At 38.2% G+C, this 27,281-nt stretch overlaps 1 protein-coding gene across 4 annotated transcripts in view; it reads right to left on the reverse strand.

Annotated features, from left to right (window-relative positions):
* Positions 1–27,281, reverse strand: part of Mast4 (microtubule associated serine/threonine kinase family member 4) — a 558,123-nt gene that overhangs the window by 357,225 nt on the left and 173,617 nt on the right. For all 4 annotated transcript variants that reach the window (XM_071612543.1, XM_027951609.2, XM_071612542.1 and 1 more), the window contains exon 3: positions 13,862–13,986. In XM_071612543.1, the coding sequence (XP_071468644.1) occupies positions 13,862–13,986 (125 nt within the window). The remainder of the gene's footprint in view (positions 1–13,861; positions 13,987–27,281) is intronic.

The following is a 27,281-nucleotide window of genomic DNA, read 5'->3' on the forward strand; positions in this document are numbered from 1 at the left end:
CTAACATTTGTTACTTTCTCTTACACAGCTAACCAATTAGGGTATATTTTTAAAGAACCAATTTTATTTGTTGGCAATTATTTGTTATCTTAGCTATAATTCTGCAGCTTTTCAAGCAACAAATGAATGTCTTACATCTGGAGAAGAAAACACAAAAAGTGAAGATCTGATGTTTGAATACCTGCAATTACTGGTATGTTACATTCTAATTAAGATAATTAGCCTTGAAAACATTCTCCCGATGACTGTCAACACTGGTGTCAATTTAGTGGCAGTTAATGACATGTGTAACAAAGATCTGCTATTCTTACCACTTAAAAATTAAAAAAAAAAAAAAAAAAAAAACTTTTCCAAAAAAGAAAAGAGAGGTAGTCTCACTGAATATTCAAAACTCTTTTTAATCAATAAAGCTATACTTGGGAAGTTTAAAAGGTAGCCCCATAGCTTATTTCAGAGGTTTACAAATTGGAGCATGGAGACCACAACAACATACTTAACTGAAATTTAGGGGAAAAACATTAGAACTTCAGTTTCCACTTTTTAGTCTCCTTTTGTTGTTGTTGTTGTCATTGGTTTTAGAGCATTTTATAAGTTGATTCTCAAGCAGAAATATGGCTGATATGCACCAGGGCTGATGTGGTTAAAATACTTCCGTATAGCTTGTCAAACAGCTATGGTCTCAAACACTCCAAGTAAACTCTATCTCCCCCATCACTTAACCCAGGATTCTACAGCCCTCTCCAGACATGGCAGCTAAATGGCTGACATTTAGCAAACTTCATTGCCTCTAGGTTTCTCTTAAAACCCTACAGTAAATGCCTCCCTGGTGGTCTTAAGTAGAGATTCACAGGAATGTTAAAATGTTCTTTAAAACATCTGTCTGTACATAAAAAAAAATCATTTTGAAATACATCCTTATGTTAGGGATGTATACTCAAAAATGCTTTGTTGATAGGGTGATCCACCAAAAAATGTTAGAGGCCTCAGGCAACCTCTGTGTTATACCTGGGAAAACGATAGCAAAATTTGGCAATGGGGAGGGCGAACAAGATGAAAATATTAGCAATATTTTCTGTAAAAATTATGTTAATAAAGATCCAAATATACAGGCAGTGTGGTAAGTGGTGTATAAAATGTCAGTGCAAAAGAAAGCAAGACTTCTGTACAAGTCATATTTTTGATACAAAAAGATTCATGAAGACTAGCACTCTGGTAAGTCTTTTGTGTCATCCAATGGAAGGAAGGAGGTGAATGAAGTTGGGTTTCTTTCTTTTATTTATCCTGGTCACCTTTTTATTTTCTTAATGGTTTCATTCCTTACACATGTTAAGAATGTCACATTATCCTTTCTGATTTCACACAAGTTTACACGGTATAAATTATCCTGTGGAAAACATGATATGCCAGCAGTCATCTGAATCATGGAGAAGCTGACTTTACAATGCCAACTCTGTCACTTCTTAAAACCATAAACTTCAGATATACATTTAATAAAACTTAAATACCCTGATTTTATAAATTAGTCCCTCTTATCCATGATGGTAATAAATAACAGTTAAAATGTATTATACTCTTCTTAGGCTTCCAAGAAGACATCCTTACATGTTCTCACTTGACTCTAGAAACAACTATACACAATAGGTATTATTAATATTCTCATTGTTCAGAGGTTCCAGAAGGTCATACTTCTTGGTCAAGGTCATTCATCTAGCAAGTGCTACAGTCAAGATTCCAACCCAGGAGCCAGACTCTGGAGCTCACACTACTCTAAACTGCCTACAGTAATTAAATTCTAAATCAAGTGTTTTTAAAAATGATCATAATTTAGATAAGGGCAACTGCAGAGCATGATCTCTCCAGGCAAGGGGAAAAGGGTGGCCCAAGGTCTGTTCTATCATAAAATTCTCCAATTCAAGGATTCATTTTCAAAAGCAAGGCTCTCAAAGGTCAATTAAAACATATACAGGTGCAATGAACACAGTCAACTGTTAAGTCCATGATATTTTAACTAGTGTAATTTCTAAGAGCCTCTCAAAAAATATCCTAGACTCACACCTTCAGCAAGTAAGTTCATTTTCCTGGCTCTTTAGGAAACCAGGACAACTGGGAATGAGGAAGAAAGGGGAGAAAACAAGTCCAATATAACCATATAATAAATGCTTTGCTTCAGAAATGTTCAATTGGAAGTTGCAGATTCAGCTTGGTCGTAGAGCACTTGCCTACCATGGCCATGTCCAATCTCCAACATGGCCACTCCCCCAAAAAATCAAATCAGATATGCACAATTCAAAAGGTGGTAATGAAACTAGGATTGGTATAAGAATGGGTAAGGCCAGGGAAGAAGCAACACATGAGCTACAGTGCAGAATGGTAGTGACCCAAGAGAGGACAGTTCCATAGAAAAGTACTTTCCTTCCAGAATAAGGAAGGACCTAAGAAGAATTTAATATCCCCTTGTGAATGCCAGGGGGATCAGAATGGCCAAAGTTACTCTGCAAAATTTAGACACATTTAAAAATGAAAACCCTTGATCTTCCATCAAATGAATCTGTCAAGAGGATGAATATTTTCGAGAAAATGGGGAAAAAATAATTTCTTAAAGTTTAGGTAGCTACTTTGTGATTGAAATTTTGTAAACAGGAGGGACAACTTAATATATCATTATCACATTATTTATCAGGCTAAAACTGATTTTAAAAAACTGCATGTTGTCTAGGAACCAAAAAATGTCTTATATTTATACAAACCAACAAGAAATAAACATACCTAAATAAGCACCATATAATCAAAGCAGGAGCAACTATTCTCAAAGGAAAACAAGTTGATTTGATGAAATAAAGAGATATTTCTAGAAGAGACATGACTTCTTGCCAAAAGAATGATATAATGTATACCCATTTTCTTTTCTTTTCTTTTCTTTTTTGTCCTGGGGATTGAACCCAGGGGCACTCAACCTCTGAGCCACATCCCCAGCCATTTTTTATATTTTATTTAAAGACAGGGTCTTGCTGAGTAGCTTAGGGTCTCATTAAGTTGCTGAGGCTGGCTTTGAATTTGAGATTCTCCTGCCTCAGCCTCCTGAAATGTTGGGATTATAGGTGTGCACCACTGCACTTGGTTGTATACCCATTTTCTTAAGAAGATATATAAAACCATGACACATTAGAGCCCAGATATTTCTTTTTGCACAATTCTACAGTGGATACAATAATGTAGTATCTTCAATTCTCAAGACTATTCATCAGTCAGAGAACAATTCAAGTTTTAGTTAAAGATCATCTTAGATGGAAAGAAAGGTTCAAAGAAAAATTGGTAAAAGGAATATGGAAGGAAAAGTCAGGACTCTATAAGAAACAAACTGGCAGAAACAGGAAGGCTGGGAATGATGATCATTTCTAACATGAGGTTTTTAGCAAAACTTGAACCATCAAAACTTGAATCTTTACTGTTACTTTCCCCCTGCTACTTAGCATCTATGGTTTAAAATGTTAAAAAGAACCAAGGAAGCTGAGGCTGAAGACAGATCAATGGTAGAGTGTTTGTCTAGCATACATGAGATCCTGGGTTCAATCCCCAGCACCACACACATACACTCAAAAGGAAGATGATGTGCCCTGAATAATAAAAGAATTGATCACAAAGAGCTAAGCTAAGTTTTATAAACTATTCCATTCTTCACATAAAGGCAGATTAATACAGCATGAGATCGGAAAAAAAGTCTTCTCATAATCCAGTAGGCCATTACTAACAATTAGCTATTGAATCTAATAAAAATGCAAGCCTATTTCCTTTTTACTAAAACACCTGAAGACACCATGTTGTCCACCTTAGATATTTTCCTAAATACAAAGCAATCATCTGAGTGGGTGGCTGAAGACTCCTATTCCCCTCATATAAACACCCTTCTTAGTAGGAGATATCTATGTTGGCGGTGGTATTCCAGGGTTCTGATCAAGCCAGAAATCACCACCACTGATAATACAGGAGCCTCTGAATATTCATGTGTTGTTTTGTCTTCCTGACTATCCCAGAAGCATCATGTAAGAAGATACACCATTGTTGCCCAGACTTTCCACCCCTCTAACTAACTCATTCCACTTGGTACACAGCTCCTCTGCGCACAGAAGCTTGCCTAAGTTCCACTCAGTTTTTAAAACTCAAGTAGAGTTGCAAAGCTTTTCCAGAGACTGCAGCCCAAGTCATTCCTCTGCTTCCACAGATCCTCCCTGCTGTAAACCATCCAGCATGCTGTTATCTTCCACTGTTTGATTTCTCAGGAGTCTTTTTTTTTTCAACCAGGTTTATAAGCGCCTCAAAAGCAAGACCATGTGCTACATCTTTTCTATCAAGGTTTTAATACTAGTTGTATAATAGGGACTCCATTAATAGTCAATTAACTGAAAAATGAGCACGGTGGGGAATACACTGATTTGGAAGCCAACACCAGATTGATGCTTCAGGTGCCAACAAACCAGGAATAAGCATAATTACCAATACTTCCCATTGCAGTAGTCACAAAAGTGTGCTTAGAGAAACACACGCAGGAAAGTTATTGAAATATGTTGCTCTTCCAGAGCCAAAACATTCAGGAATTTCCTAAGAAGTCTATGAAGTAAAATAATAATTTTTCATTTTTCTAAAGACAGGAAATGTTATATTTTAATACCTTTCCTCCTACACACCACTGTCTAATTACTTTTAGTTTCTTGTTCTGCGTGTCAGGGTTGTTTTGCGAGCAAAAGGCAGAAGCTGAAATTTTACCATGGGGGCAAAGGACACCAAAAAAGGACAAGCTGTGCCATCCCAGGAGATTCCAAGTGGTACCTGTCCACCACTGCATCTCCATGTTGGCCATCACTGCTTTGACACCTTTATCTTAATCATCTCCACTTACAACAGAAGCCAATGAAATCCCTGTTAGACTGAGCATTTAACTAGGCTCCACTCCAGGAAACAGCACACTAGGAGCTTTGGAAAATACTGAAATTTAGAATTAAAACCTCTTCAACATTCACTAAAAAAGAACCATCTTCTAAGTACTAACTACTTAACAGGCACTGTTTTTGATGCCGAAGATAGTCAGAAGTAAGACTTCTGAGACACAAGCGATTTACTACCTATGGACATCTCTTTAGTGCGGCAAGTAAGTGGACTGGCACCTAGAGAGGTACATCACTTAAATGTGTAACAAATGAAAACTAAGCCTTAACATACACATCCACATATGTAGTATTGCTGTTATAAATTGGATTTGCTTCCTTTTGTAATGGTAAGCAATGAAAAAGAGGGCATGCATTGCTAGTCTTTAAATCACACAGAATATGTAAGGGCACCATTTACCACACTGACTTTCTCAAACGCCCTTGACAATAAAATTCCACCTGACTGGTCTGTCCAAGCACACTCTTTCAGGAAGCTTCTCCATCCTTCCCTGGAAGTATAACACACATGTGAGGTAATGAACACTTTCTCATCTTCACAAAACAAAAAGAAGACTAAGCAAGGAGTTTTAAGTGTCTACTCTTGGTGGAATTTCATCATCTTAGGAAAAAAAAAATCTCCCCAAAATACACAGTTTCTTCATTCATTCATAGACTGAATCACAGTGTCCCTCCTTTGTTGTTTGTTAATTATCCTCTGAGCACACAGGCATGTTTAGCTAAGAATGCACACTTTAAGCATCTCTTTATAGAGGCAGTAGTTGGATTATAGCAAGGATTTTATAGTACACTTTTAAGCTGACCGTTGATTTACAGACTCATGTTAAACCAGCTACTCCATAGATGGGCCCAGGTGAGCCCATAATGAGATTTATCTTTGTGGATTAGGCCTGACCTATAATAATCTGCTCAGGGCTCCCTATTGCTATTTCAGCACTGAGTTATGAAAATTCATCCCTTCACTCTAAACAGAGCCTAGCTCAGAGGGTAATAACTATGAGATGTATTACTCCTGGAATACAAGCACTCCTGAGACTCTGATTATAATGTCCACAGCTGAAGGCACTATTTCACAATTGAGATTACTACTTTCCAGATGAAAAAAATTCTGAACTGTGGAATAATGCCTTCAGCAACACACACTGTAATCACACTCGTCAGTACCTTTATCCCAAGAGCAATACAGGTTACCAACAGTTGGTGTGGTAAGCTGATTTAGGGAATGGAAGGCAGACAATATAAGAGGAAGCACAGATAACCCTAATTTCATGTTTGTGTTGCCTTATCTGCTGGCTTTAGTGTAGGAGTTCAACATGCCCCATAACTATATCAACTTCATGAAAGCATAGATTTCAAAAAGTAATTATTCTTCAACAAACAAACCAGAAAAGTTTTTGTGTTGTTTTGTTTTTGAAGAAGACAATATTAAGCTGCACTTTATTGTAAATAGAAATATGGATTTGAACAGCATTCCTAGGAGCAATTTAGCAAAGGCTGTGGAGAACTTCAACAACACTTGTATTTTTTGTCCCACTAATCCCATGTAAAAATCTACCCTAATTAAATAATAATTAGAGGTGAACAAGAACTTATTAAAGTCTGCTCATCACCATTATTTGTGATAGGAAAAACTCAGAAATAATCTAAAGAGAGAAATAGTTTAATAAATTATTAACTATTTATTAAAATATGACAAACCTATGCATTGGAATATTATGCAGCCTTTAAATTGAGTCATAATGGTCACGGAGAAATGCAAATTCATAGATATATTCTGTAACTTTTGTTAAGCAATTTATCCAAGGGCATTCAACTGTTCCTACATCAATATTTAACAGATACTCTCTTGGAGTCAACTAATTGGACTTCGGAACAGGTTTTTGTTTTTGAGCTATAAGGCTAATGAAGTATTGATATAATATTAAATGACTGCAAATAAAGTCTGTGCCCTAAATAAATGCTGACATTATGTCTCCACATTCTGAATGAATTAAAAAGGAAAAATACACTTTTGCATATGTTTAGTGAATTTTCCCTGACTCTTCATAATGCATTTTTGCAAATGGAAAAGATGAATATTCATCAAGGCTCTTTGAATATATTACAGTTTAAATAGTTTGGTTTTAATATTTATAGTGCATCATGAAATATAATTTTTCCATTAAAAGAAATGGATACGATGTCAAAAGACAGCCACTGAAGAAAAAGAAAATTATACCACTAAACCTAATATTTAAAAGTTTAAAAACTGTATTTCAAAGCACCTTTCCTGTTCAAAAGTTTTGTGTTCTCCAAAGATATCTTCCAGTTTGTTCAGTCAGCCAATTTTGAGCAAAGACAAGGGACAATGGAACAACAAGCCAGTCCCTCATCATGCAAGGAAGTACAGAAAGGTTAAATTCCCACCTCAAATCCAATCAATGGAGGGAAAAGTACATGTTTTCCTCCCCTCTGATAATACCATGTCAGCTAAGCCTAGCTCACAACCTTCAAGAAATATTCTTCCTACCAATCCCAGAGACACTGATGGCTGCACTTACCGAGTGATAGGCAGGGTATAAAGTGCTATATTGGTATCATGACCTTATAACCTTATAACCTCATGAGGCTATGACAATCATGAGCTCCTTTCACCAAGGGATAAACTGAGGCTCACATGATTAGCCCTGAGACTAATAAATGGTAGGTAGAATCTGAAGTTGATCTCTAGCATCCCATACTCTTAATCCCTCTGCTTCCCCCAGCCTTACTCTCATTTTTTTTATTATTTATTTTTTAGGTGTAGTTGGACACAATGCCTTTATTTTATTTATTTATTTTTACGCGGTGCTGAGGATCAAACCCAGGGCCTTGCACATGTTAGGTGAGCGCTCTACCGCTGAGCTACAACTCCAGCCCTCATTTTCCAACCAAACAATTACAGCTTAATTTCTAAATACAGTTTCCATAGTTAGCTTCTCCTTAGCTTGAACAACAGCTTCTCAGTTAACCATATAACATAAACCAAAAAATATTTATCACAGATTAAAAGCAAAAAAAAACCAAAAACCAAAAAAAAAAAAAAAAAAAAAAAACAAAAAACAGAACCAGTTCCAGGGCATTGGAAATTACTGAAAAGAAATGGAAATTACTGAAAAGAAATATATTTATTTATAAGTTCATCAAGTTCAATGAGCATCTACCACGAACCCACACAATTCTAGGCACCATAGAAATAACTGGGAAAATAGAAAAAAAAATCTCTCTTCTTCATGAAACTTATATCAGAGTAGAAAAAGATATATAGTCGGTCCTTCTTATCCATGAGTTCTGCATCCTTGAATGCAACCAAACACAGAAAAAAACATTTGAAAATAGTACGGCCATACTACACATGTACAGTCTTTTTCTCTAAACTATATTGAGTAACAACTATTTACCTAGCATTTACGTTGCTTTTAGGCACTGTCATTAATGTAGAGATGCTTTAAAGAATGTGAGAGCATTGCATAGGCTATATGCAACTACCACCTGCATTTTATATAAGGGACTTCAGCATACTCCAATTTTAGTATTCAAGCAGTATCCAGGGAAACAGTCCTGCATGGACACTGAGGGACGATTGTAAATAAAATAAGCAAATATTGGATACATTTGAAGGTGGCATGAAGAAAAATGAGGGAATGGAATGTGCAGCAAGTGATCTTGAGAACAGTTTCAAACACATGGTCAAAGAAGACCTCAGTGAGCTGGAATGTGGATGTGACCTTTCCACAAACGAAATGTATAAGGCACATGATTCAAATCAAACAAAATTGGAGAAAAATAACTGGAAACTAATTTTCACAGACTTTCTGCCATCCATTATTCCAAAGCACAAAAGTGGTGGATATTTCTTATCATGGCCACATATACCATTTATTAGCTCCAGTCATCAGGGCTTACAACCTTATTTTCCTACCAAGAAATAAAGTTACCCCTGGTCCTGCCTCCTAAAATTTCCATCTTTCTTTCCAGAAAGCAGCATCTGTACAAATCCCACTGCTTCTGACGACTATGACTTCTTTGATAAACTACCCATGTGTGTGGGGAGGGACAGAAAGATGGAGGAAGCAAATGGGAAAATGAGTTTTCCTCTCTTCAGATTAATGTATATGAAGTATACATCTGACACTTCATCAGCACTCCCGGCTGGTGTCCCAGCAGGCGGACACTGGCTGAGCATGTATTCTGCCAGCTACCAGGCTACTCAGGATGAATTGGCAACATGCCATTTATCTGAAATGCCCAATGTGTCTGGAAGAGGGAACACAACTAGATTTAGCATTGCCAAGGAAAACTAGATACTTCAGGCTAGGAATTAATCTCCTCCTTGAGAAGGTAGTTAGCATTACCTTCAAGTTTGCCTATGGCATTTAAATCACTATAGGTCATACATTTACTAAAATTCATATGTACCAAACCACAAAGCCTTCATTTATATCTTACTAACATATTAATACCTATCAGATGGAGGGTCTACACTTTTCTGAAATGTTGTTGCAGTAGAGCATGGAATTCTGTTATATCAAGAGTAATGCTGTCACCCAGACATAAGCCATCTTGATGCCTTACTTTTCTAATTCTTCCACACTTGGACATGCATTTTGCTCCAACTTATTCAATGAATTGACAAAATATTTAAACCAATATGACTATAATCATGATTGCCGAAAAGCAGATTAATAAAACTTCCTTAAATATGGACAAATATAAGCTCTTCACAATTTGGTTTCCATATATATATAATTTTTTTGAGCAGCTGATGGGGAATTAAATGGGATTTGGCCTATCACATGGTCTTTAAGGTTAATGGTAATTGTAAGATGCACAATGAAGAGTAAACCAGAGAGGTTTTAGATGGATGGTCTCACCAAACCCCCCATTTAGGCACACCACCACTCTCACCTTGAAACTAAAGGAATCTGTCACTTTTCTGGTAATGATTATCCATTTCTTCAATATTATTTACTGAATACCTCCTATGTGCAAGACACTGTACTAAGAGCAGCAGTGAACAGAAAAATAATCAGGTAAGAATTCTGCCCGCAAGGAGCTTGCAGTCTAGCAGGGACATATCAGTCATACACACAAAGGACAAAGAGGTATACCATGATAAATGCTAAGGGAATTAGGGAGAGAAGGTGACTTATAGCTCTAAGATGGGGCTACTGGGTAGGAACAGTGGCCAGGAGGACTGGATCAGTCAGTAGGGCATGTTCTACTGTGCAATGCACCTCCACAAAATTCAGCTTCCTTGTAAGACAAGGTGAAGAGGGGGAGAAGAAAAACAAGAGAGTTCTAAAATATATCAATATCCACCCCTTCAGCATCATTTTCTAGCAAATCTGTTAGTTGTAATCTGCACACATAATTTGGACATACTTCAATTCAAACATGGTAGAAATGTGAAGCAGATAAAACTTGATGTCCTTTTAGACATGTGGTCCTAACAGCTCAAAAGTCCATTAGTTTGTATCTGAGTGACAAATATTTAAACATCATGGTGACGCATTGAAACATCACACCAGAAGACAAGGAAATCAAGATGGTGCTCAGCTGGGAGCTCTCCTCTGACTGCTGCTGCCCTTATACAATAGTAGGTTGGGAGGGAAAGAGTTTTCCAATAGACTACAATTAGGAATTAAAGAATCCTCTGAAGGGAAAGATATGAGGAGGGTTAAATGTTCAATCTTCACTATCTATCAATAAATGCTAATTATATTCTGACTTCTGTGCCCAGATTTATTAACAACATGATAATAACAGACATATTAATATTCCTAGCATTTGGACTTGTTACATGCCAGTTAACTATTTAAAAGTTGTTCTATGTGATATTTCAGCATTTTCTCCAGTGCAACAAAAGCAAACACTATAAACATAAAACTTGCAGTTGTAACAGCTAATAATTTAAGACATTCTTTGATAACAAAGTCATCTGACAAATTGCAAGCAATGCTCTTTTATGCTTCCTAATAATAGTTCATATTTTTGTATCCTATTCCCAAATATCTTAGGTTGCCTGACATGCATTTTAACAATGATTAAATCAGCTTCTGTATCTGGGTATGTGACAACTACTATCAGGTACTAAGATACAATACTTGGTGACAGTGCTGTTTTAATCAGAATGATTTACTTGGCAATAAGCCTAAAAGATAACTATTTGTGTTAAAACATAACTATTTGTGTTAAGCATAGTGTTGTAGTGGCTGAAAAACACATCTGTCAAAAAAGACAAATCATGAATTATAAGGTATTTTCCTACTAAATTCTTACAGTCAACTAAGCTTTTAACAAAATTCTCTAAGGAGGAAAAAGTCACTTTGGTCAGGGGGAGGGGATAGTGGAAAATGCTTTATCTACATCGCTTTAACTGTATCTTTAAAAAAAAGCCCAAGGGTTGGGAATGCAGCTCAATGGTACATTACTTGCCAAGTCCTGGCTTCAGTCCCCAGTACCATGGGGAAAGAAAAAAGTCTCATCAGGAAAAAGATGACTTTTGGCTTAAGGATAATTGTTAATTTTGAAGTCACAAAATATCCTAAAAGAAATATTTCTCTGGAGATAATTATTCCATAATTCAGAATATTAATTATTCTGAGAGTAGAATCAGAGAAGTTCAGAGTTGAAAGGGACTTAATAGACTGTTAAATACATCTTTTCATCTTGCAGTTACAGACAAGGTGATAAAATTTGAGAAACTAGGGACTGAGACTGTGGCTCAGTGGCAGAGCGCTTGCCTAGCATGTGTGAGGCACTGGGTTCGATCCTCAGCACCACATAAAAATAAAGTAAAGGTATTGTATCCATCTACAACTAAAAAAAAAAAATTATTTAAAAAATTTGAGAAACTAAGTGACTTGCCTACATTTATACAATTACTTAATAGAAGAAGCAGCACTAGAGGCTGGACCTACATCAAATCTCAGAGCTGGGTATGATGGCACACATCTATAATCCCAGCAGCTCCCAATTCTCCTGCAGAAGCAGGAGAACTGCAAATTCAAAGTCAGCCTCAGCAATATAGTGAGGCCCTAAGCAATTTATCAAGATCCTGTCTTAAAATTAAAAAATAAAAAGGGGTTGGGCATATGGCTCAGTGGTTAAGCATCCCTGAGTTTAATCCCTGACACCAAAAAAAAAAAAAAACAACCTAAGTCAAACCTCAGTATATTATTGTAAGATTATCAAATATCCAGTATAATTTAATATCAATAAATAAAATATATGTCATTTATAATAATACATATTATTATATATTTTATTATAAAATACATATTCTTTATAATAATAAAAATCAGTAAAAGATGTTTAAAAATCTATTTCCATGCCATACAACTCTACCACCAATGTAAAAACTAACTTACTTGTACATTTTTCTAAGCTGAGAAGAAGCTTCAGGTGGAGAAGGATGCCCACTAAACACAACAACAAAAAATCTAATAAGCATATGTTTAAAAATGAAGGTCTATATTTGGAGAAGAAAAGGAAAGTGCAAGTTCATGTTGCTAACAAATATTCATTCCATGTGCCAACTGGTAAATATGAAGAGTCCTGGTATGGGAAAAGCGAACTCCTCCCCCCTGTCCCCATGCTGAGATTGGAATATAAGTTAAGCAAGTACTTTACCGCTGAGCTACACTCCTAGCCTACACCATTTTAAATCATCCTAGAAAAGAATGATCCTAGCAAGAATCACTAACAGATGGTAAATGTAGGGGAAATATTTTATGAGAAGCATGTTTGCATGCCTTGAAAGTATCTCCCCACAGATTGCTTATAGATTATGAGGGGGAAAAGACATAACTACAGTGGAAAAATTGGGCAACACCTTGACTGAATGATCAAAATTAACATCATAGTGAGGGACAGATGGACATGATGCCCTGAGGACACATCACCAATGCCTGATTCTGGTCTGAAATGCTAAAACCTGAATCTCACCATGGGAAACAACAGAGAAATGTAATATAAGGAATGTTCCATTAAAAAAAAATTCTACAAAAATGTCTATGTCAGAAAAGACAAAGGGGCTGGGATTGTAGCTCAGTGGTAGAACACTTTCTTAGCATGTGTGAGGCACTGGATTCAATCCTCAGCTCCACTTAAAAATAAATAAATAAAAGAGGTTAAAAAAAAGAAAAGAAAAAAGAAATGCTTTCAACAACTTAAAAAAAAAAAAAAAAAAAAAAAAAGAAAGGCAAGACAAAGTATATGGAAAACATCCCAGATTAAAGAACACTAAAGAGGTAGGCAATTAAATACAACACATAACCACAAGTTGGATCCTACACTAGAGGAGGAAAAATGTTATAATGGACATGATTGAGTACATTGATTAAATTGAAATAAAGATGACAGTAGATAATAGGATTGTGTTGGCCACAAATTTACTCAAGTTGATAACTGAGATAACAAACAGCTGTAATATAGATAACCAAAAATAAATTTCAAAAGTATATGAATGTGCATATACATATGTATACACACATACATACAGATATGTATTTATATACACAGAGAAAACACTTAACAGAGCAAATCAAGATGTTATTTAATTGAATCTAGATTTAGAATAAAATGGAGCTCTGTGTTTTTATCTTATCCTTATAATCTTTCTCTAAGTTTGAAATCAAAAATTTTTCAAGATATAAAAAGCCTACAAACATTTCCATTTCTTTGGGAGTACAGGTGGTAAACGGTCGCAAGTGGAAATACTCCACATGTGGAGGGGTGGCGGTAAAAATCAGCACACTGAAAGCAAGGTATTTCACATTGCCACATCTGTACATAGTGCTACATGAGTGTAAGTTTGTACCAAATTAAACTCAACAAACCTAAGTACACCAGGCAGGAGATGGGTTGGACCACCTGGACCCACCAATGGGAACACTCACCAGGCTGGCAGTGAGCGAGGGCGCCGACTGGCCCAGGGCCTGGCTGCGCATGCGCACGAGGTTGGATGTCTCTGCTGAGGCTGGCCACGCCTGGCCAGCCACTGCATTTGGAAGGAGGTATCGTCCTGTTGAGGTTTAAAAAAAGAAAAAGAAAAAAAAAAAGATAATATAAGTCACAGGCAGACCGCAATAGTTCTATGACAGAGTTGGGTGTCTTCCTATCCGTGTTCTCTTTTACTTCTGCCATAATGGGTTAGATTATGTTGTTAACAATCAGAGAAAAACTGTTTCAAGTCAAGAGATCGCGGGCGTGTTCTGACCCTGACTTTCCACAGAGACCCAAGCAAATCTCTTGATCTCCTGCACAAGTAGCTTCATCAGGGTAGGATGAAGTGGTTTTTCCCATCTGCATATTCCATTGGAATGTGTTGAGAATATACATTAATACGAAAAGTGTTCCCTGCATCATGGAAATAAATGCATGCGTTTATAAATGTTATTTGAAACACTCTAATGCAGAAAGAGTAGTGATCTAGGAATCAACTGAAAAAGAGTCTACACAGTGCAGATCATGACCAACAAAAGGAAGGGGTGGAATTCTTTCAAGGTGAAGTGGGGTTGATGCCCCTTTTCTCAGCTTCTCTCTCTGAAGCGCTGGTGACCATCCAACCATGTCTGCAGCATACATAATGGTACCCATTTGCATAAATCAGGACATCAATGTCAGTCTAGGTTCACTGAGCAATTTCCATCAACCTTGAACTCTAATATACACAGTGTATGCTTTTAAAAGTCAAATAGCTGAACCAATTCACATTGTTACTTCCTTGGTACAGGAATTAGACAAGCATTGATATATATAAGAAATGAGGTTTTTGACTTCAGAAAAGTTAGGGTGGCCACGATCATTCACATAGTAATGAAGCTCAGTATAAACAGTCCCTGTCTGATTTTTATCTGCTTTGCTCCAATACTAGCACATGACTTGGCCACCACTTATTGAATGATGACAGGGTGAGTGAGCATTTTCTTCCCAGAAAACATAGGGACAATGAAAAGATGGACTCTCGTTGGAGGGCCAGATTTGTGAGGACTCCAGCTTTATTTCAGTAGCATCTGTTCCTTCTTTTTCCCTTATGTATGCACCCAACAAGCACATCCCACTGGTTAATAACTATTATAATCTATTAATTATCAACAATATCAAAACACAGGAACTTGGAGCATCTCCCATCCATTGCCCAGTTAAGTGATCTAATGATTTATTTAACCCACGTGCTTTCAGAAATTTATATTTTAAATACAAAAGGAAAATGACATTTTGTCAAAATCGATCTTTAATTCTCTTATTACACAGTGAAATTGCAGGCTCTAGATAAACACTAGACCTGCTTTTGAGATTTTTCCCTATAGCTGAACAACATTGGGGGAGGAAGTTAATCAACCTCGCTTTGCCTTTTTTTTTTTCACCTCTAAAATGGAGATGATAGAATCAACTACATAGAATTGTTTAAAGGATTGTGTGAGTAAAGCACTAGTAGATGTTAGCTATTTAGTCAAGATGAAAAGCATCTATTCTGATTAGGCTATGTTTCTTTTCATTCAAAAGTAGAAAATGTTGCAAACAGAGAGAAGAGATATGATAAATGGTGGTATAAAGGTATATTAAGAATTGTATGCAAAAAAATAAGAGAGCTCATGTATAATGGCATAACTTGGTGTGAACATACTTTATATACAGGGTTAAAAACATTTGTGCTGTGAATGGATAATTATGAATGTAATGCACTCCACTATTGTCATCTATATAAGAAATAAATAATAAGAAGAAAAAAAGCAAATAAAATACTTTTTTTAAAAAGTAGAAAATGTACAAATATACAAAAAAAAAAAGTCACCTAGAATCACACCAATAAAAATGACTCTGGACATGTCCATGATTTTCCTTCAGACTTTCTTTCTACAACCTACATTTTCTTACAAAAATAGTATCACATTGATTTTTATCACCTGCTCCCTGCCATCCACGCATAAGAGATTATGACCTTTTCCAAGCAAATAAACACAGCAACTGTCAATTAATTGGAACATGAACACTGTCATTGAAAACTCAAATATAATTAATTACCCTCTGTGATTCTGATCACGGTCTCAAAGACATTCAGACATACTTTGTTGAGGGGAATTTAAAATATAAAATCCAGAATTTTTATTTTTCCCTAGCCTTATTTTGAAATGTGAACTAAAAGCTGGACTAAGAGGGTTTTGAGAAAATTTTCCTTTTTAGGCTTTAAAGCAGGACACTTAGGGCAGCAAAACCAGACTGAATTTAGGAAAGCAGAATTAGTATGACTTGAACAAATGGTTTCTTTAATAATTCTATCTGAAAGACCTCACTTGTTAAAAATATATCAACCTATTCAGTAATCTGAATGCATAGATTTGGGGGGAGGGAGGTCTGTCCTGGGTCTCTTCCTATGTCTTTGATCTTATATTTCTTTTGTTTGTGTTTTGGAGAGAGACGCGAAAGGGTACAGAAGCTACATGATGTTAACATTTAAATGATAGAGAATCCTTGCTGGCCTTACATTCATTCTGCCCCATATACTTTCTTTTTAAGAAAACTAATGGTAGGTGCAAAAACATCTGGAGAATCTAGTATAATTAGAGAAAAATTTAAAGGGCAAATATTTTATTTCATGGAAAATGTATACAAATTAGTCTCTCTCTCTCTCTCTTTTTTTTTCCTTTTAGTAGTACCTAAAGAAATTTAACAAATATTAAGCTTTGATGAAACTGGCTAGTAGCTATATGCAGTTATATTTATTCCCTATTTTTTACTGTATATGATATTTTACAATATTACTTTTAATAGTTCTTATCAAAAAATGTGTTCTATACTCTCACATGTTAAACTACCCAGGAACACTGGCAGTCCCTAAAGCCCAAGTGATGATGGGGACACTCTAAGGGTCCTAGTTGGCAAAGCAAGAAGTCAACGGAGAGGTCTGAGACAGGAAGTGGGAAAGAAGGAACCATACAGAACCTCCTCATCACCAAGACCAGCTCCTGGATAATCCTCAGTGCAGTACAGTCATGTGTTAGGATCCTGAGTGACTGAGACCAGGCGTAGCCCAGCAGGATGTAAACCTCTGGACAGAATCCAGAACCAGCACCCTGGGCACAATAAAGGGACCCAGGCCCAGACCCTTTCTCTCTGTATACTTTGAGTCACATTTTGAATACTTCCATTTTGTTAAATCTCACAGGTTGTTTCAAGGTAAGTCAGCACACTGGAACCAAACTGGTAAACCCGTAACAAGATTTGCATGCTATCTTGTCCTCCTCTGGAATTACTGTTGAATTTAACATAATCATGTATGTCTTACTTGTTGCTAGCTCATGTGTAAATCCAATCTTGGTAATTAACAAAAGGAATGCCTTCAATTCCTTTGTTAGCTTAACAGAGCCTAACCCAAAAGATGACACTCTGACATTCAAAAACAGTTCTAGCCTTAACCACAGGACAGAAAGGCCCTTGCCAGTAATAGTAAAAATTAATTGCTCTGGTTTTACATGACTTTAAAGTCAGACTGCTGATTTCCAATTCTGTACCACACAGATAATTCCATTTCTATGTCCCAAATTTCTCCAAGCCTTAGGTTCTTCAGCTGTAAAACTTGCACAAAACAACATGACTGTTGGAAAGTCTAAGATAGAAAATATATTCAAAAATTAATGCAATCAAAGAAACTTTAAAAATAAAAAGTGCAAAGAACTACCCAACATACATGGAATTACAAAGAAAGGAAGAAATAAAGTCTTGTTAAGACAGTGGAAAAAAAAATAAATTAGGAAGCATTTATATACATATACAATGAAATGTTTATAGACCTATAATGGATAAAATTTTAGATACTATTGTTTGTACATAGATTTTTGTCCTAAGCAATCTTATGAATGTTACAAATTGGAGGGTCTGTTAATACATCACATGGGACATTTCATTCCTGCCTGGACCCCCATTAGTGTTAATAGGAAAAAGAGGACAACAGATGGATTTAAGGCAGTCATTAGAAGGCACTAACACACTGCCATAGTTGGTAGTGATTGCATCAAACTTTATATAAATTCACTTTCTGATGACTACCAAGAGCCTCTAGAAAGTGTGTTGCTGCTATATTCATGCATCATTTGCTGCCTACAATTTAAGAAAATTAGCATCTGTCAATGGCATTATTCAGCTGCACAGGGCGGAAATTAATGGATAATACCATTTCCAATTTGTCGTATGAGAGGTGAGCTTGCCTAGCAATCTGGTTGCTCTGTTTTAATACCAAATTGAGCTGCTTGTTCCAAATGGAACTTTGATCAGCTCTGTGCTCTTTAGAAACACATTTCTAAAATCCTGCCATGTTCATTAACATATATTAAATATTTTCTACATAGTACTATAACTAGAAATTTAGAGGCAATAAAGAGAAATCTGTTTTAAAGCTAGAATCAGTCAACCAGACTAATGTAAGAAACTATAAGATTTCAAACACAGAGATATAGATTGTTAGAACTTTTTAAACTGATTATTGTGACTTCACAGAATGAGAGTGGGAAGTCTTGCAGCTTTCTCTGGTTATATAGTAAGAATAGATTATTCAGTCTAAAGGCAGATTGTGCCTTGTTTCTATCTAGGCTATATGTCACCTCTCCTTGAATGTGCTTTCCTTTATTTCCATCCTGAATTCCAAGAAAACTAGAAGCAGGAACTTCATAAATGCAAGCTTTCAGATGAGATACATGCTTTCAAAGCACCCCAAAGGTACAACTGTCCCTAGGAAATAGGAAAACACCAAGTCAGCAATAACTTTCACAGAATGGTCATATAAAGAATTAAATATAGCCGCTGGAGATCTACTTTATCATTGGGGAATAATGGCACCTGACTAGATTTGAAAGCTTCCATTAAAAAAGCTCTGTGTCACCTGAAGTGCACAGATTGAGTAATCAGCCCGCCATCTTACATTTGGGGTTATTTCTCTTAGACTACAAGCAGGACATCAAAGAGAAAATAAAACCAAATAACTATATATTTAAAAAAAGAATTGTTTTGATATGACTTTTTGTGATCAGTTATACATAAGAACTCTGAAATGCTTTGTTCACTCCTCTAAGATACCAACCAGGAAAAGAGGAAAACTAAGGTAGCAATGCATTGCTCCCAGGGGTTTGGGAAGGTAAGGGAGCCATATAAGGATATTAGAGAGAATGAGAGTAGCATTACAGAGGCTAAAGGGCTAGAAACAAAAAGAGCAATGGTAAGCTGCCACTGCATTGGTGCCATGAGCAGGCAAACGGGGCCACATGCTCTGTTGGAAGACCTTATTTCTCAGCCTATATCTTTATAGATTTACAGGTTTTGGCTAGAAGCCCACTGCTTCTTCGGGATCTACTGCTCAACTCTCATAACAGCTCCCAGAAAGTTCACCCTCCATTACACTGGAAAGAAAAAGTGAAAGCTGGCTTCAAAAAGATATTTGTATACCCATGTTCATAGTGGTACTATTCACAATAGACCAAAGGTACCAATAATCCAAATGTCCATTGGTGAATAAATGGGTCAACAAAACATGGTGTACACCTACATAGTACATACACACACACACACACACACACACACACTCCTTAGTGTTATAGCCAAAACCACTATGCCATATAGAGGAAATAATAATGGGATCTTTTTTTGTCAAAAGAAGGTCTCCACATTTATCTACATAGACACCCACTATCGCAAATTACACTTAATAACTTAAGTCCTTCAAATCATTTGCAAGTCAGGGGAACTGAATTTTTAAAGAACCCTCCAAACTTTAGAAATAAAGAAAGGATAAAGACCATGATAAGTCACTGGCTGAATCTGGGCAGAACCCATGACTCAGCAGCCAGTGCCCTAAGGTGTACTCCATCATCGTCCAGAGACTCTTCTTCTATGCCCCATTGCTCACTCCTAAACATTTGTTCCCGGTCATCATGACTCTAGTCCTCGCAGGCAATTATAGCCTCCTTTATTCATCTTCAGTGGTGCTAGTACAACACAGGGACATGGTTCCTTTCATCTTCCTGCTCACATGGGTGACTGCCTTCCAATTTCTTGTCCCACTGTGAAAGAATGCCTGTACCTACACAACATCAGCAGTGCTGCTAAATCATTCTTCTTTTTTTTTTTTTTTTTTTTTTTTTTTAATTTTTTATTGTTGGCTGTTCAAAACATTACATAGTTCTTGATATATCATATTTCACAATTTGATTCAAGTGGGTTATGAGCTCCCATTTTTACCCCATATACAGATTGCAGAATCACGTCAGTTACACATCCATTGATTTACATATTGCCATACTAGTGTCTGTTGTATTCTGCTGTCTTTCCTATCCTCTACTATCCCCCCTCCCCTCCCCTCCCCTCCCCTCCCCTCTTCTCTCTCTGCCCCCTCTACTGACATTCGTTTGTCCCCCTTGTATTATTTTTCCCCTTCCCCTCACTTCCTCTTGTATGTACTTTTGTATACCTCTGAGGGTCTCCTTCCATTTCCATGCATTTTCCCTTCTCTCTCCCTTTCCCTCCCACCTCTCATCCCTGTTTAATGTTAATCTTCTTCTCATGCTCTTCGACCCTACTCTGTTCTTAGCTACTCTCCTTATATCAAAGAAGACATTAGACATTTGTTTTTTAGGGATTGGCTAGCTTCACTTAGCATAATCTGCTCTAATGCCATCCATTTCCCTGTAAATTCTATGATTTTGTCATTTTTTAATGCAGAGTAATACTCCATTGTGTATAAATGCCACATTTTTTTTATCCATTCATCCATTGAAGGGCATCTAGGTTGGTTCCACAGTCTACCTATTGTGAATTGTGCTGCTATGAACATCGATGTAGCAGTGTCCCTGTAGCATGCTCTTTTTAGGTCTTTAGGGAATAGACCGAGAAGGGGAATAGCTGGGTCAAATGGTGGCTCCATTCCCAGCTTTCCAAGAAATCTCCATACTGCTTTCCAAATTGGCTGCACCAATTTGCAGTCCCACCAGCAATGTACAAGTGTACCCTTTTCCCCACATCCTCGCCAGCACTTGTTGTTGTTTGACTTCATAATGGCTGCCAATCTAACTGGAGTGAGATGGTATCTTAGGGTGGTTTTGATTTGCATTTCTCTGACTGCTAGAGATGGTGAGCATTTTTTCATGTACTTGTTGATTGACTGTATGTCCTCCTCTGAGAAGTGTCTGTTCAGGTCCTTGGCCCATTTGTTGATTGGGTTGTTTGTTCTCTTATTGTCTAATTTTTTGAGCTCTTTGTATACTCTGGATATTAGGGCTCTATCTGAGGTGTGAGGAGTAAAGATTTGTTCCCAGGATGTAGGCTCTCTATTTACCTCTCTTATTGTATCTTTTGCTGAGAAAAAACTTTTTAGTTTGAGTAAGTCCCATTTGTTGATTCTAGTTATTAACTTTTGTGCTATGGGTGTCCTATTGAGGAATTTGGAGCCCGACCCCACCGACTGTAGATCGTAGCCAACTTTCTCTTCTATCAGACGGCGCGTCTCTGATTTGATATCAAGCTCCTTGATCCATTTTGAATTAACTTTTGTGCATGGCGAGAGAAAGGGATTCAGTTTCATTTTGTTGCATATGGATTTCCAGTTTTCCCAGCACCATTTGTTGAAGATGCTATCCTTCCTCCATTGCATGCTTTTAGCCCCTTTATCAAATATAAGATAGTTGTAGTTTTGTGGATTGGTTTCTGTGTCCTCTATTCTGTACCATTGGTCCACCCGCCTGTTTTGGTACCAGTACCATGCTGTTTTTGTTACTATTGCTCTGTAATATAGTTTGAAGTCTGGTATCGCTATACCGCCTGATTCACACTTCCTGCTTAGCATTGTTTTTGCTATTCTGGGTCTTTTATTTTTCCATATGAATTTCATGATTGCTTTCTCTATTTCTACAAGAAATGCCGTTGGGATTTTGATTGGCATTGCATTAAACCTATAGAGAACTTTTGGTAATATCGCCATTTTGATGATGTTAGTTCTGCCTATCCATGAACAGGGTATATTTTTCCATCTTCTAAGATCTTCTTCTATTTCTCTCTTTAGGGTTCTGTAGTTTTCATTGTATAAGTCTTTCACCTCTTTTGTTAGGTTGATTCCCAAGTATTTTATTTTTTTTGAAGATATTGTGAATGGAGTGGTTGTCCTCATTTCCATTTCAGAGGATTTGTCGCTGATATACAGGAATGCCTTTGATTTATGCGTGTTGATTTTATATCCTGCCACTTTGCTGAATTCATTTATTAGCTCTAATAGTTTCTTTGTAGACCCTTTTGGGTCTGCTAGGTATAGAATCATGTCATCTGCAAATAGTGATAATTTAAGTTCTTCTTTTCCTATTTTGATGCCTTTAATTTCTTTCGTCTGTCTAATTGCTCCGGCCAGTGTTTCGAGAACTATGTTGAACAGAAGTGGTGAGAGAGGGCATCCCTGTCTTGTTCCAGATTTTAGAGGGAATGCCTTCAATTTTTCTCCATTCAGAATGATGCTAGCCTGAGGCTTAGCATAGATTGCTTTTACAATATTGAGGTATGTTCCTGTTATCCCTAGTTTTTCTAGAGTTTTGAACATAAAGGGATGCTGTACTTTGTCGAATGCTTTTTCCGCATCTATCGAGATGATCATATGGTTCTTATTTTTAAGTCTATTGATGTGGTGAATAACATTTATTGATTTCCTTATATTGAACCAGCCTTGCATCCCAGGGATGAATCCTACTTGATCATGGTGCACAATTTTTTTGATGTGCCTTTGTATCCGAGTGGCCAGAATTTTATTGAGGATTTTTGCATCTAGGTTCATTAGAGATATTGGTCTGTAGTTTTCTTTCTTTGAAGTGTCTTTGTCTGGTTTAGGTATCAGGGTGATGTTGGCCTCGTAGAATGAATTTGGAAGTTCTCCCTCTTTTTCTATTTCCCGAAGTAGCTTGAAAAGTATTGGTATTAGTTCCTCTTTAAAGGTTTTGTAAAACTCTGCTGTATACCCATCCGGTCCTGGGCTTTTCTTAGTTGGTAGTCTTTTGATGGTTTCTTCTATTTCCTCAATTGATATTGGTCTGTTTAGGTTGTCTATATCCTCCTGACTCAATCTGGGCAGATCATATGACTTAAGAAATTTATCTATGCCTTCACTATCTTCTAATTTATTGGAGTATAAGGATTCAAAATAATTTTTGATTATCTTCTGTATTTCTGAAGTGTCTGTTGTGATATTGCCTCTTTCATCCCGTATGTTAGTGATTTGAGATCTCTCTCTTCTTCTCTTCGCTAGCATGGCTAAGGGTCTGTCGATTTTGTTTATTTTTTCAAAGAACCAACTTTTAGTTTTGTCAATTTTTTCAATTGTTTCTTTTGTTTCGATTTCATTGATTTCAGCTCTGATTTTAATTATTTCTTGCCTTCTACTTCTTTTGCTGTTGTTTTGCTCTTCTTTTTCTAGGAGTTTGAGATGAAGTATGAGATCATTTATTTGTTGGTTTTTTCTTTTTTTAAGGAATGAACTCCAAGCAATGAATTTTCCTCTTAGAACTGCTTTCAATGTGTCCCATAGATTCCGATATGTTGTGTCTGTGTTTTCATTAATCTCTAAGAATTTTTTAATTTCCTCCTTGATGTCTTCTATAACCCATTGATCATTCAGTAACCTATTGTTCATTCTCCAAGTGATATATTCTTTTTCCTTCCTTCTTTTATCGTTGATTTTCAGTTCCATTCCATTATGATCAGATAGGATGCATGGTATTATCTCTACTCCTTTGTATTGTCTAAGAGTTTCCCTGTGACATAATATATGATCTATTTTTGAGAAGGATCCATGTGCTGCTGAGAAAAAAGTGTAACTGTTTGATGTTGGGTGGTATATTCTATATATGTCAATTAAATCTAGGTTATTAATTGTGTTATTGAGTTCTATAGTTTCCTTATTCAACTTTTGTTTGGAAGATCTGTCCAGTGGTGAGAGAGGTGTGTTGAAGTCTCCCATGATTATTGTATGGTGGTCTATTAGACTCTTGAACTTGAGAAGAGTTTGTTTGATGAACATAGCTGCACCATTGTTTGGGGCATATATATTTATGATTGTTATGTCTTGTTGGTGTATGGTTCCCTTGAGCAGTATGTAGTGTCCCTCTTTATCCCTTTTGATTAACTTTGGCTTAAAATCTATTTTATTTGATATGAGTATGGATACTCCTGCTTGTTTCCGAAGTCCATATGAGTGATATGATTTTTCCCAACCTTTCACCTTCAGCCTATGTATGTCTTTTCCTATCAAATGCGTCTCCTGTAGGCAGCATATTGTTGGGTCTTGTTTTGTGATCCATTCTACTAGCCTGTGTCTCTTAATTGGTGAGTTTAAGCCATTAACATTTAGGGTTATTATTGAGATATGGGTTGTTCTTCCAGCCATATTTGTTTATTTATGTTACTAAACATGGTTTGTTTTCCACTTTGATTATTTTCCCCCCTTTAGTGTCCTACCTCCCACTGTTGGTTTTCATTGTTATTTTCCATTTCCTCTTCCTGTAATGTTTTGCCAAGGATGTTTTGAAGAGATGGTTTTCTAGCTGCAAATTCTTTTAACTTTTGTTTATCGTGGAAGGTTTTAATTTCATCTTCCATCCTGAAGCTTAATTTCGCTGGAAACACAATTCTTGGTTGGAACCCATTTTCTTTCAGTGTTTGAAATATGTTATTCCAGGATCTTCTAGCTTTCAGAGTCTGTGTTGAAAGATCAGCTGTTATCCTGATTGGCTTACCCCTAAATGTGATCTGCTTCCTTTCTCTTGTAGCTTTTAAAATTCTCTCCTTGTTCTGTATGTTGGGCATCTTCATTATAATGTGTCTAGGTGTGGGTCTCTTATGATTTTGCACATTCGGCGTCCTGTAGGCTTCTAGGATTTGGGGTTCTGTCTCATTCTTCAAGTCTGGGAAGTTTTCTCGAATTATTTCATTGAATAGATTGCTCATTCCTTTGGTTTGAAACTCTGTTCCTTCCTGTATCCCAATGACTCTTAAATTTGGTCTCTTGATGTTATCCCATATTTCTTGGATGTTCTGCTCATGGTTTCTTAACAGTCTTGCTGAGCTGTCTATGTTCTTTTCAAGTTGATATACTTTATCTTCATTGTCTGATGTTCTGTCTTCTAAGTGTTCTACTCTGCTGGTAGTATTCTCAATTGAGTTTTTAAGTTGGCTTATTGCTTCCTGCATTTCTAGGATTTCTGTTTGTTTGTTTTTTATAATCTCTATTTCCCTGTATAGTTGATCTTTTGCTTCTTGGATTTGTTTATGTAATTCATTGTTGAAGTGATCTTTCATTGTCTGATTTTGTTGTCTGATGTCTTCCTTGAGACTCCAGATCATCTGAAGCATGTATATCCTGAATTCTTTATCTGACATTCCATCAGCTGCAGCTATTACCTCTTCTAAAGTTGAGTTGACCTGCAATGCTTGTGGTCCTTTCTTTCCTTGTCTCTTCATACTGTTCGCGTTCCTTTCTTCTTGGTGAAACTGTTGTGCTATTGAATTTTCCCCCTATATATTTATATTGGTCTTGTATAGTTGCAAAGTCTCCCTCGCAGGCACGGGCGGCGGCTCTGCCCCTCCGCCAATTGGGGCAATGTGCCTACCACTCCGGCAGGCCGCTGGGCCTGCTCTGCCAGTTGGTAGCAGGTCCGCCGTCCTTGCAGGCGCGGGCGGCGGCTCTGTCCCTCTGCGGGCCGCTAGGCTTGTTCTGTCGGTGGTCGCAGTTCTGCCTACTTTGCAGGCGCAGGCAGCGGCACTGCCCCTCTGCAGGCCTCTGGGGCTGTACTGCCAGTGGGTCGCAGGTCCGCCTACTTTGCAGGCGTGTGGGGGGGGGGCGGCTCTACCCTTCCTCAGGCCACTGGTCCTATTCTGTCTCTCGGTTGCAGGTCTGACCTGTTCTGATGGTGGTCTCAGTTCCGACTACCTTGCAGGCGCGGGGGGGAGGGGGCGGCTCTGCCTCCCAGCAGGCCGCTGCTCCTCTTCTGCCGGTGGGTCGCAGGCCCGCCTACCTTGCAGGAGTGATTGGAAGCTCTGTCCCGCCGCGGGCCACTGGGCCTTTTCTGTCGGTGGTCACCCTTCCCCTACCTGGCAGGCGAGGGGGGTGGGGGGCGGCTCTGCCCCTCAGCAGGCCGCTGGGCCTGCTCTGTGTTTGGTCCCAGTTCCCTCTACTATGCCGGCGCAGGGGGAGGGGGCGGCTCAGCCTCTCAGCAGGCGGCTGCTCCTCTTCTGCCAGTGGGTCGCAGGCCCGCCTACCTTGCAGGAGTGATTGGAAGCTCTGTCCCGCCCTGGGCCACTGGGCCTTTTCTGTCGGTGGTCACCCTTCCCCTACCTGGCAGGCGAGGGGGGTGGGGGGCGGCTCTGCCCCTCAGCAGGCCGCTGGGCCTGCTCTGTCTTTGGTCCCAGTTCCCTCTACTATGCCGGCGCAGGGGGAGGGGGCGGCTCAGCCTCTCAGCAGGCGACTGCTCCTCTTCTGCCGGTGGGTCGCAGGCCCGCCTACCTTGCAGGAGTGATTGGAAGCTCTGTCCCGCCCTGGGCCACTGGGCCTTTTCTGTCGGTGGTCACCCTTCCCCTACCTGGCAGGCGAGGGGGGTGGGGGGCGGCTCTGCCCCTCAGCAGGCTGCTGGGCCTGCTCTGTCTTTGGTCCCAGTTCCCTCTACTATGCCGGCGCAGGGGGAGGGGGCGGCTCAGCCTCTCAGCAGGCGACTGCTCCTCTTCTGCCGGTGGGTCGCAGGCCCGCCTACCTTGCAGGAGTGATTGGAAGCTCTGTCCCGCCCTGGGCCACTGGGCCTTTTCTGTCGGTGGTCACCCTTCCCCTACCTGGCAGGCGAGGGGGGTGGGGGGCGGCTCTGCCCCTCAGCAGGCCGCTGGGCCTGCTCTGTCTTTGGTCCCAGTTCCCTCTCCTAAATCATTCTTCTTAATGGCATAAATAAATATAATTTGAGAAACCAACAGACCTGTGACCAGAGAGTGCTGAAGTTCACTGACTCCTATATTGAGCTGCTGTTCTAGCCTTTAAAAAGAATGCAGTGTGTTTTCTCATGCAAGAAGTCCAAAGCAGGGTCTTGACCCTGAGTCCTTAAAGGCAGCACTACACACTGATCAGTGATCTCCAGTTGACAAAGCAACTAGAAGCTGAGCAAGAAAGCGTGCATGTCTTGGGAGGTTGATATCAGAGCAGGGATTGCCAATGGGGCATCAAGGTCTCCATCAAATTACCTATTTTGCTATCAGATTCAAATCCAGAGATACCCAGTCCACTTTTTAGAATATTATCACCACCATTCTACATTTAAC

This window comes from Marmota flaviventris, chromosome 5 (genome assembly GCF_047511675.1).
Source record: "Marmota flaviventris isolate mMarFla1 chromosome 5, mMarFla1.hap1, whole genome shotgun sequence".
Classification (NCBI taxonomy): Eukaryota; Metazoa; Chordata; class Mammalia; order Rodentia; family Sciuridae; genus Marmota; species Marmota flaviventris.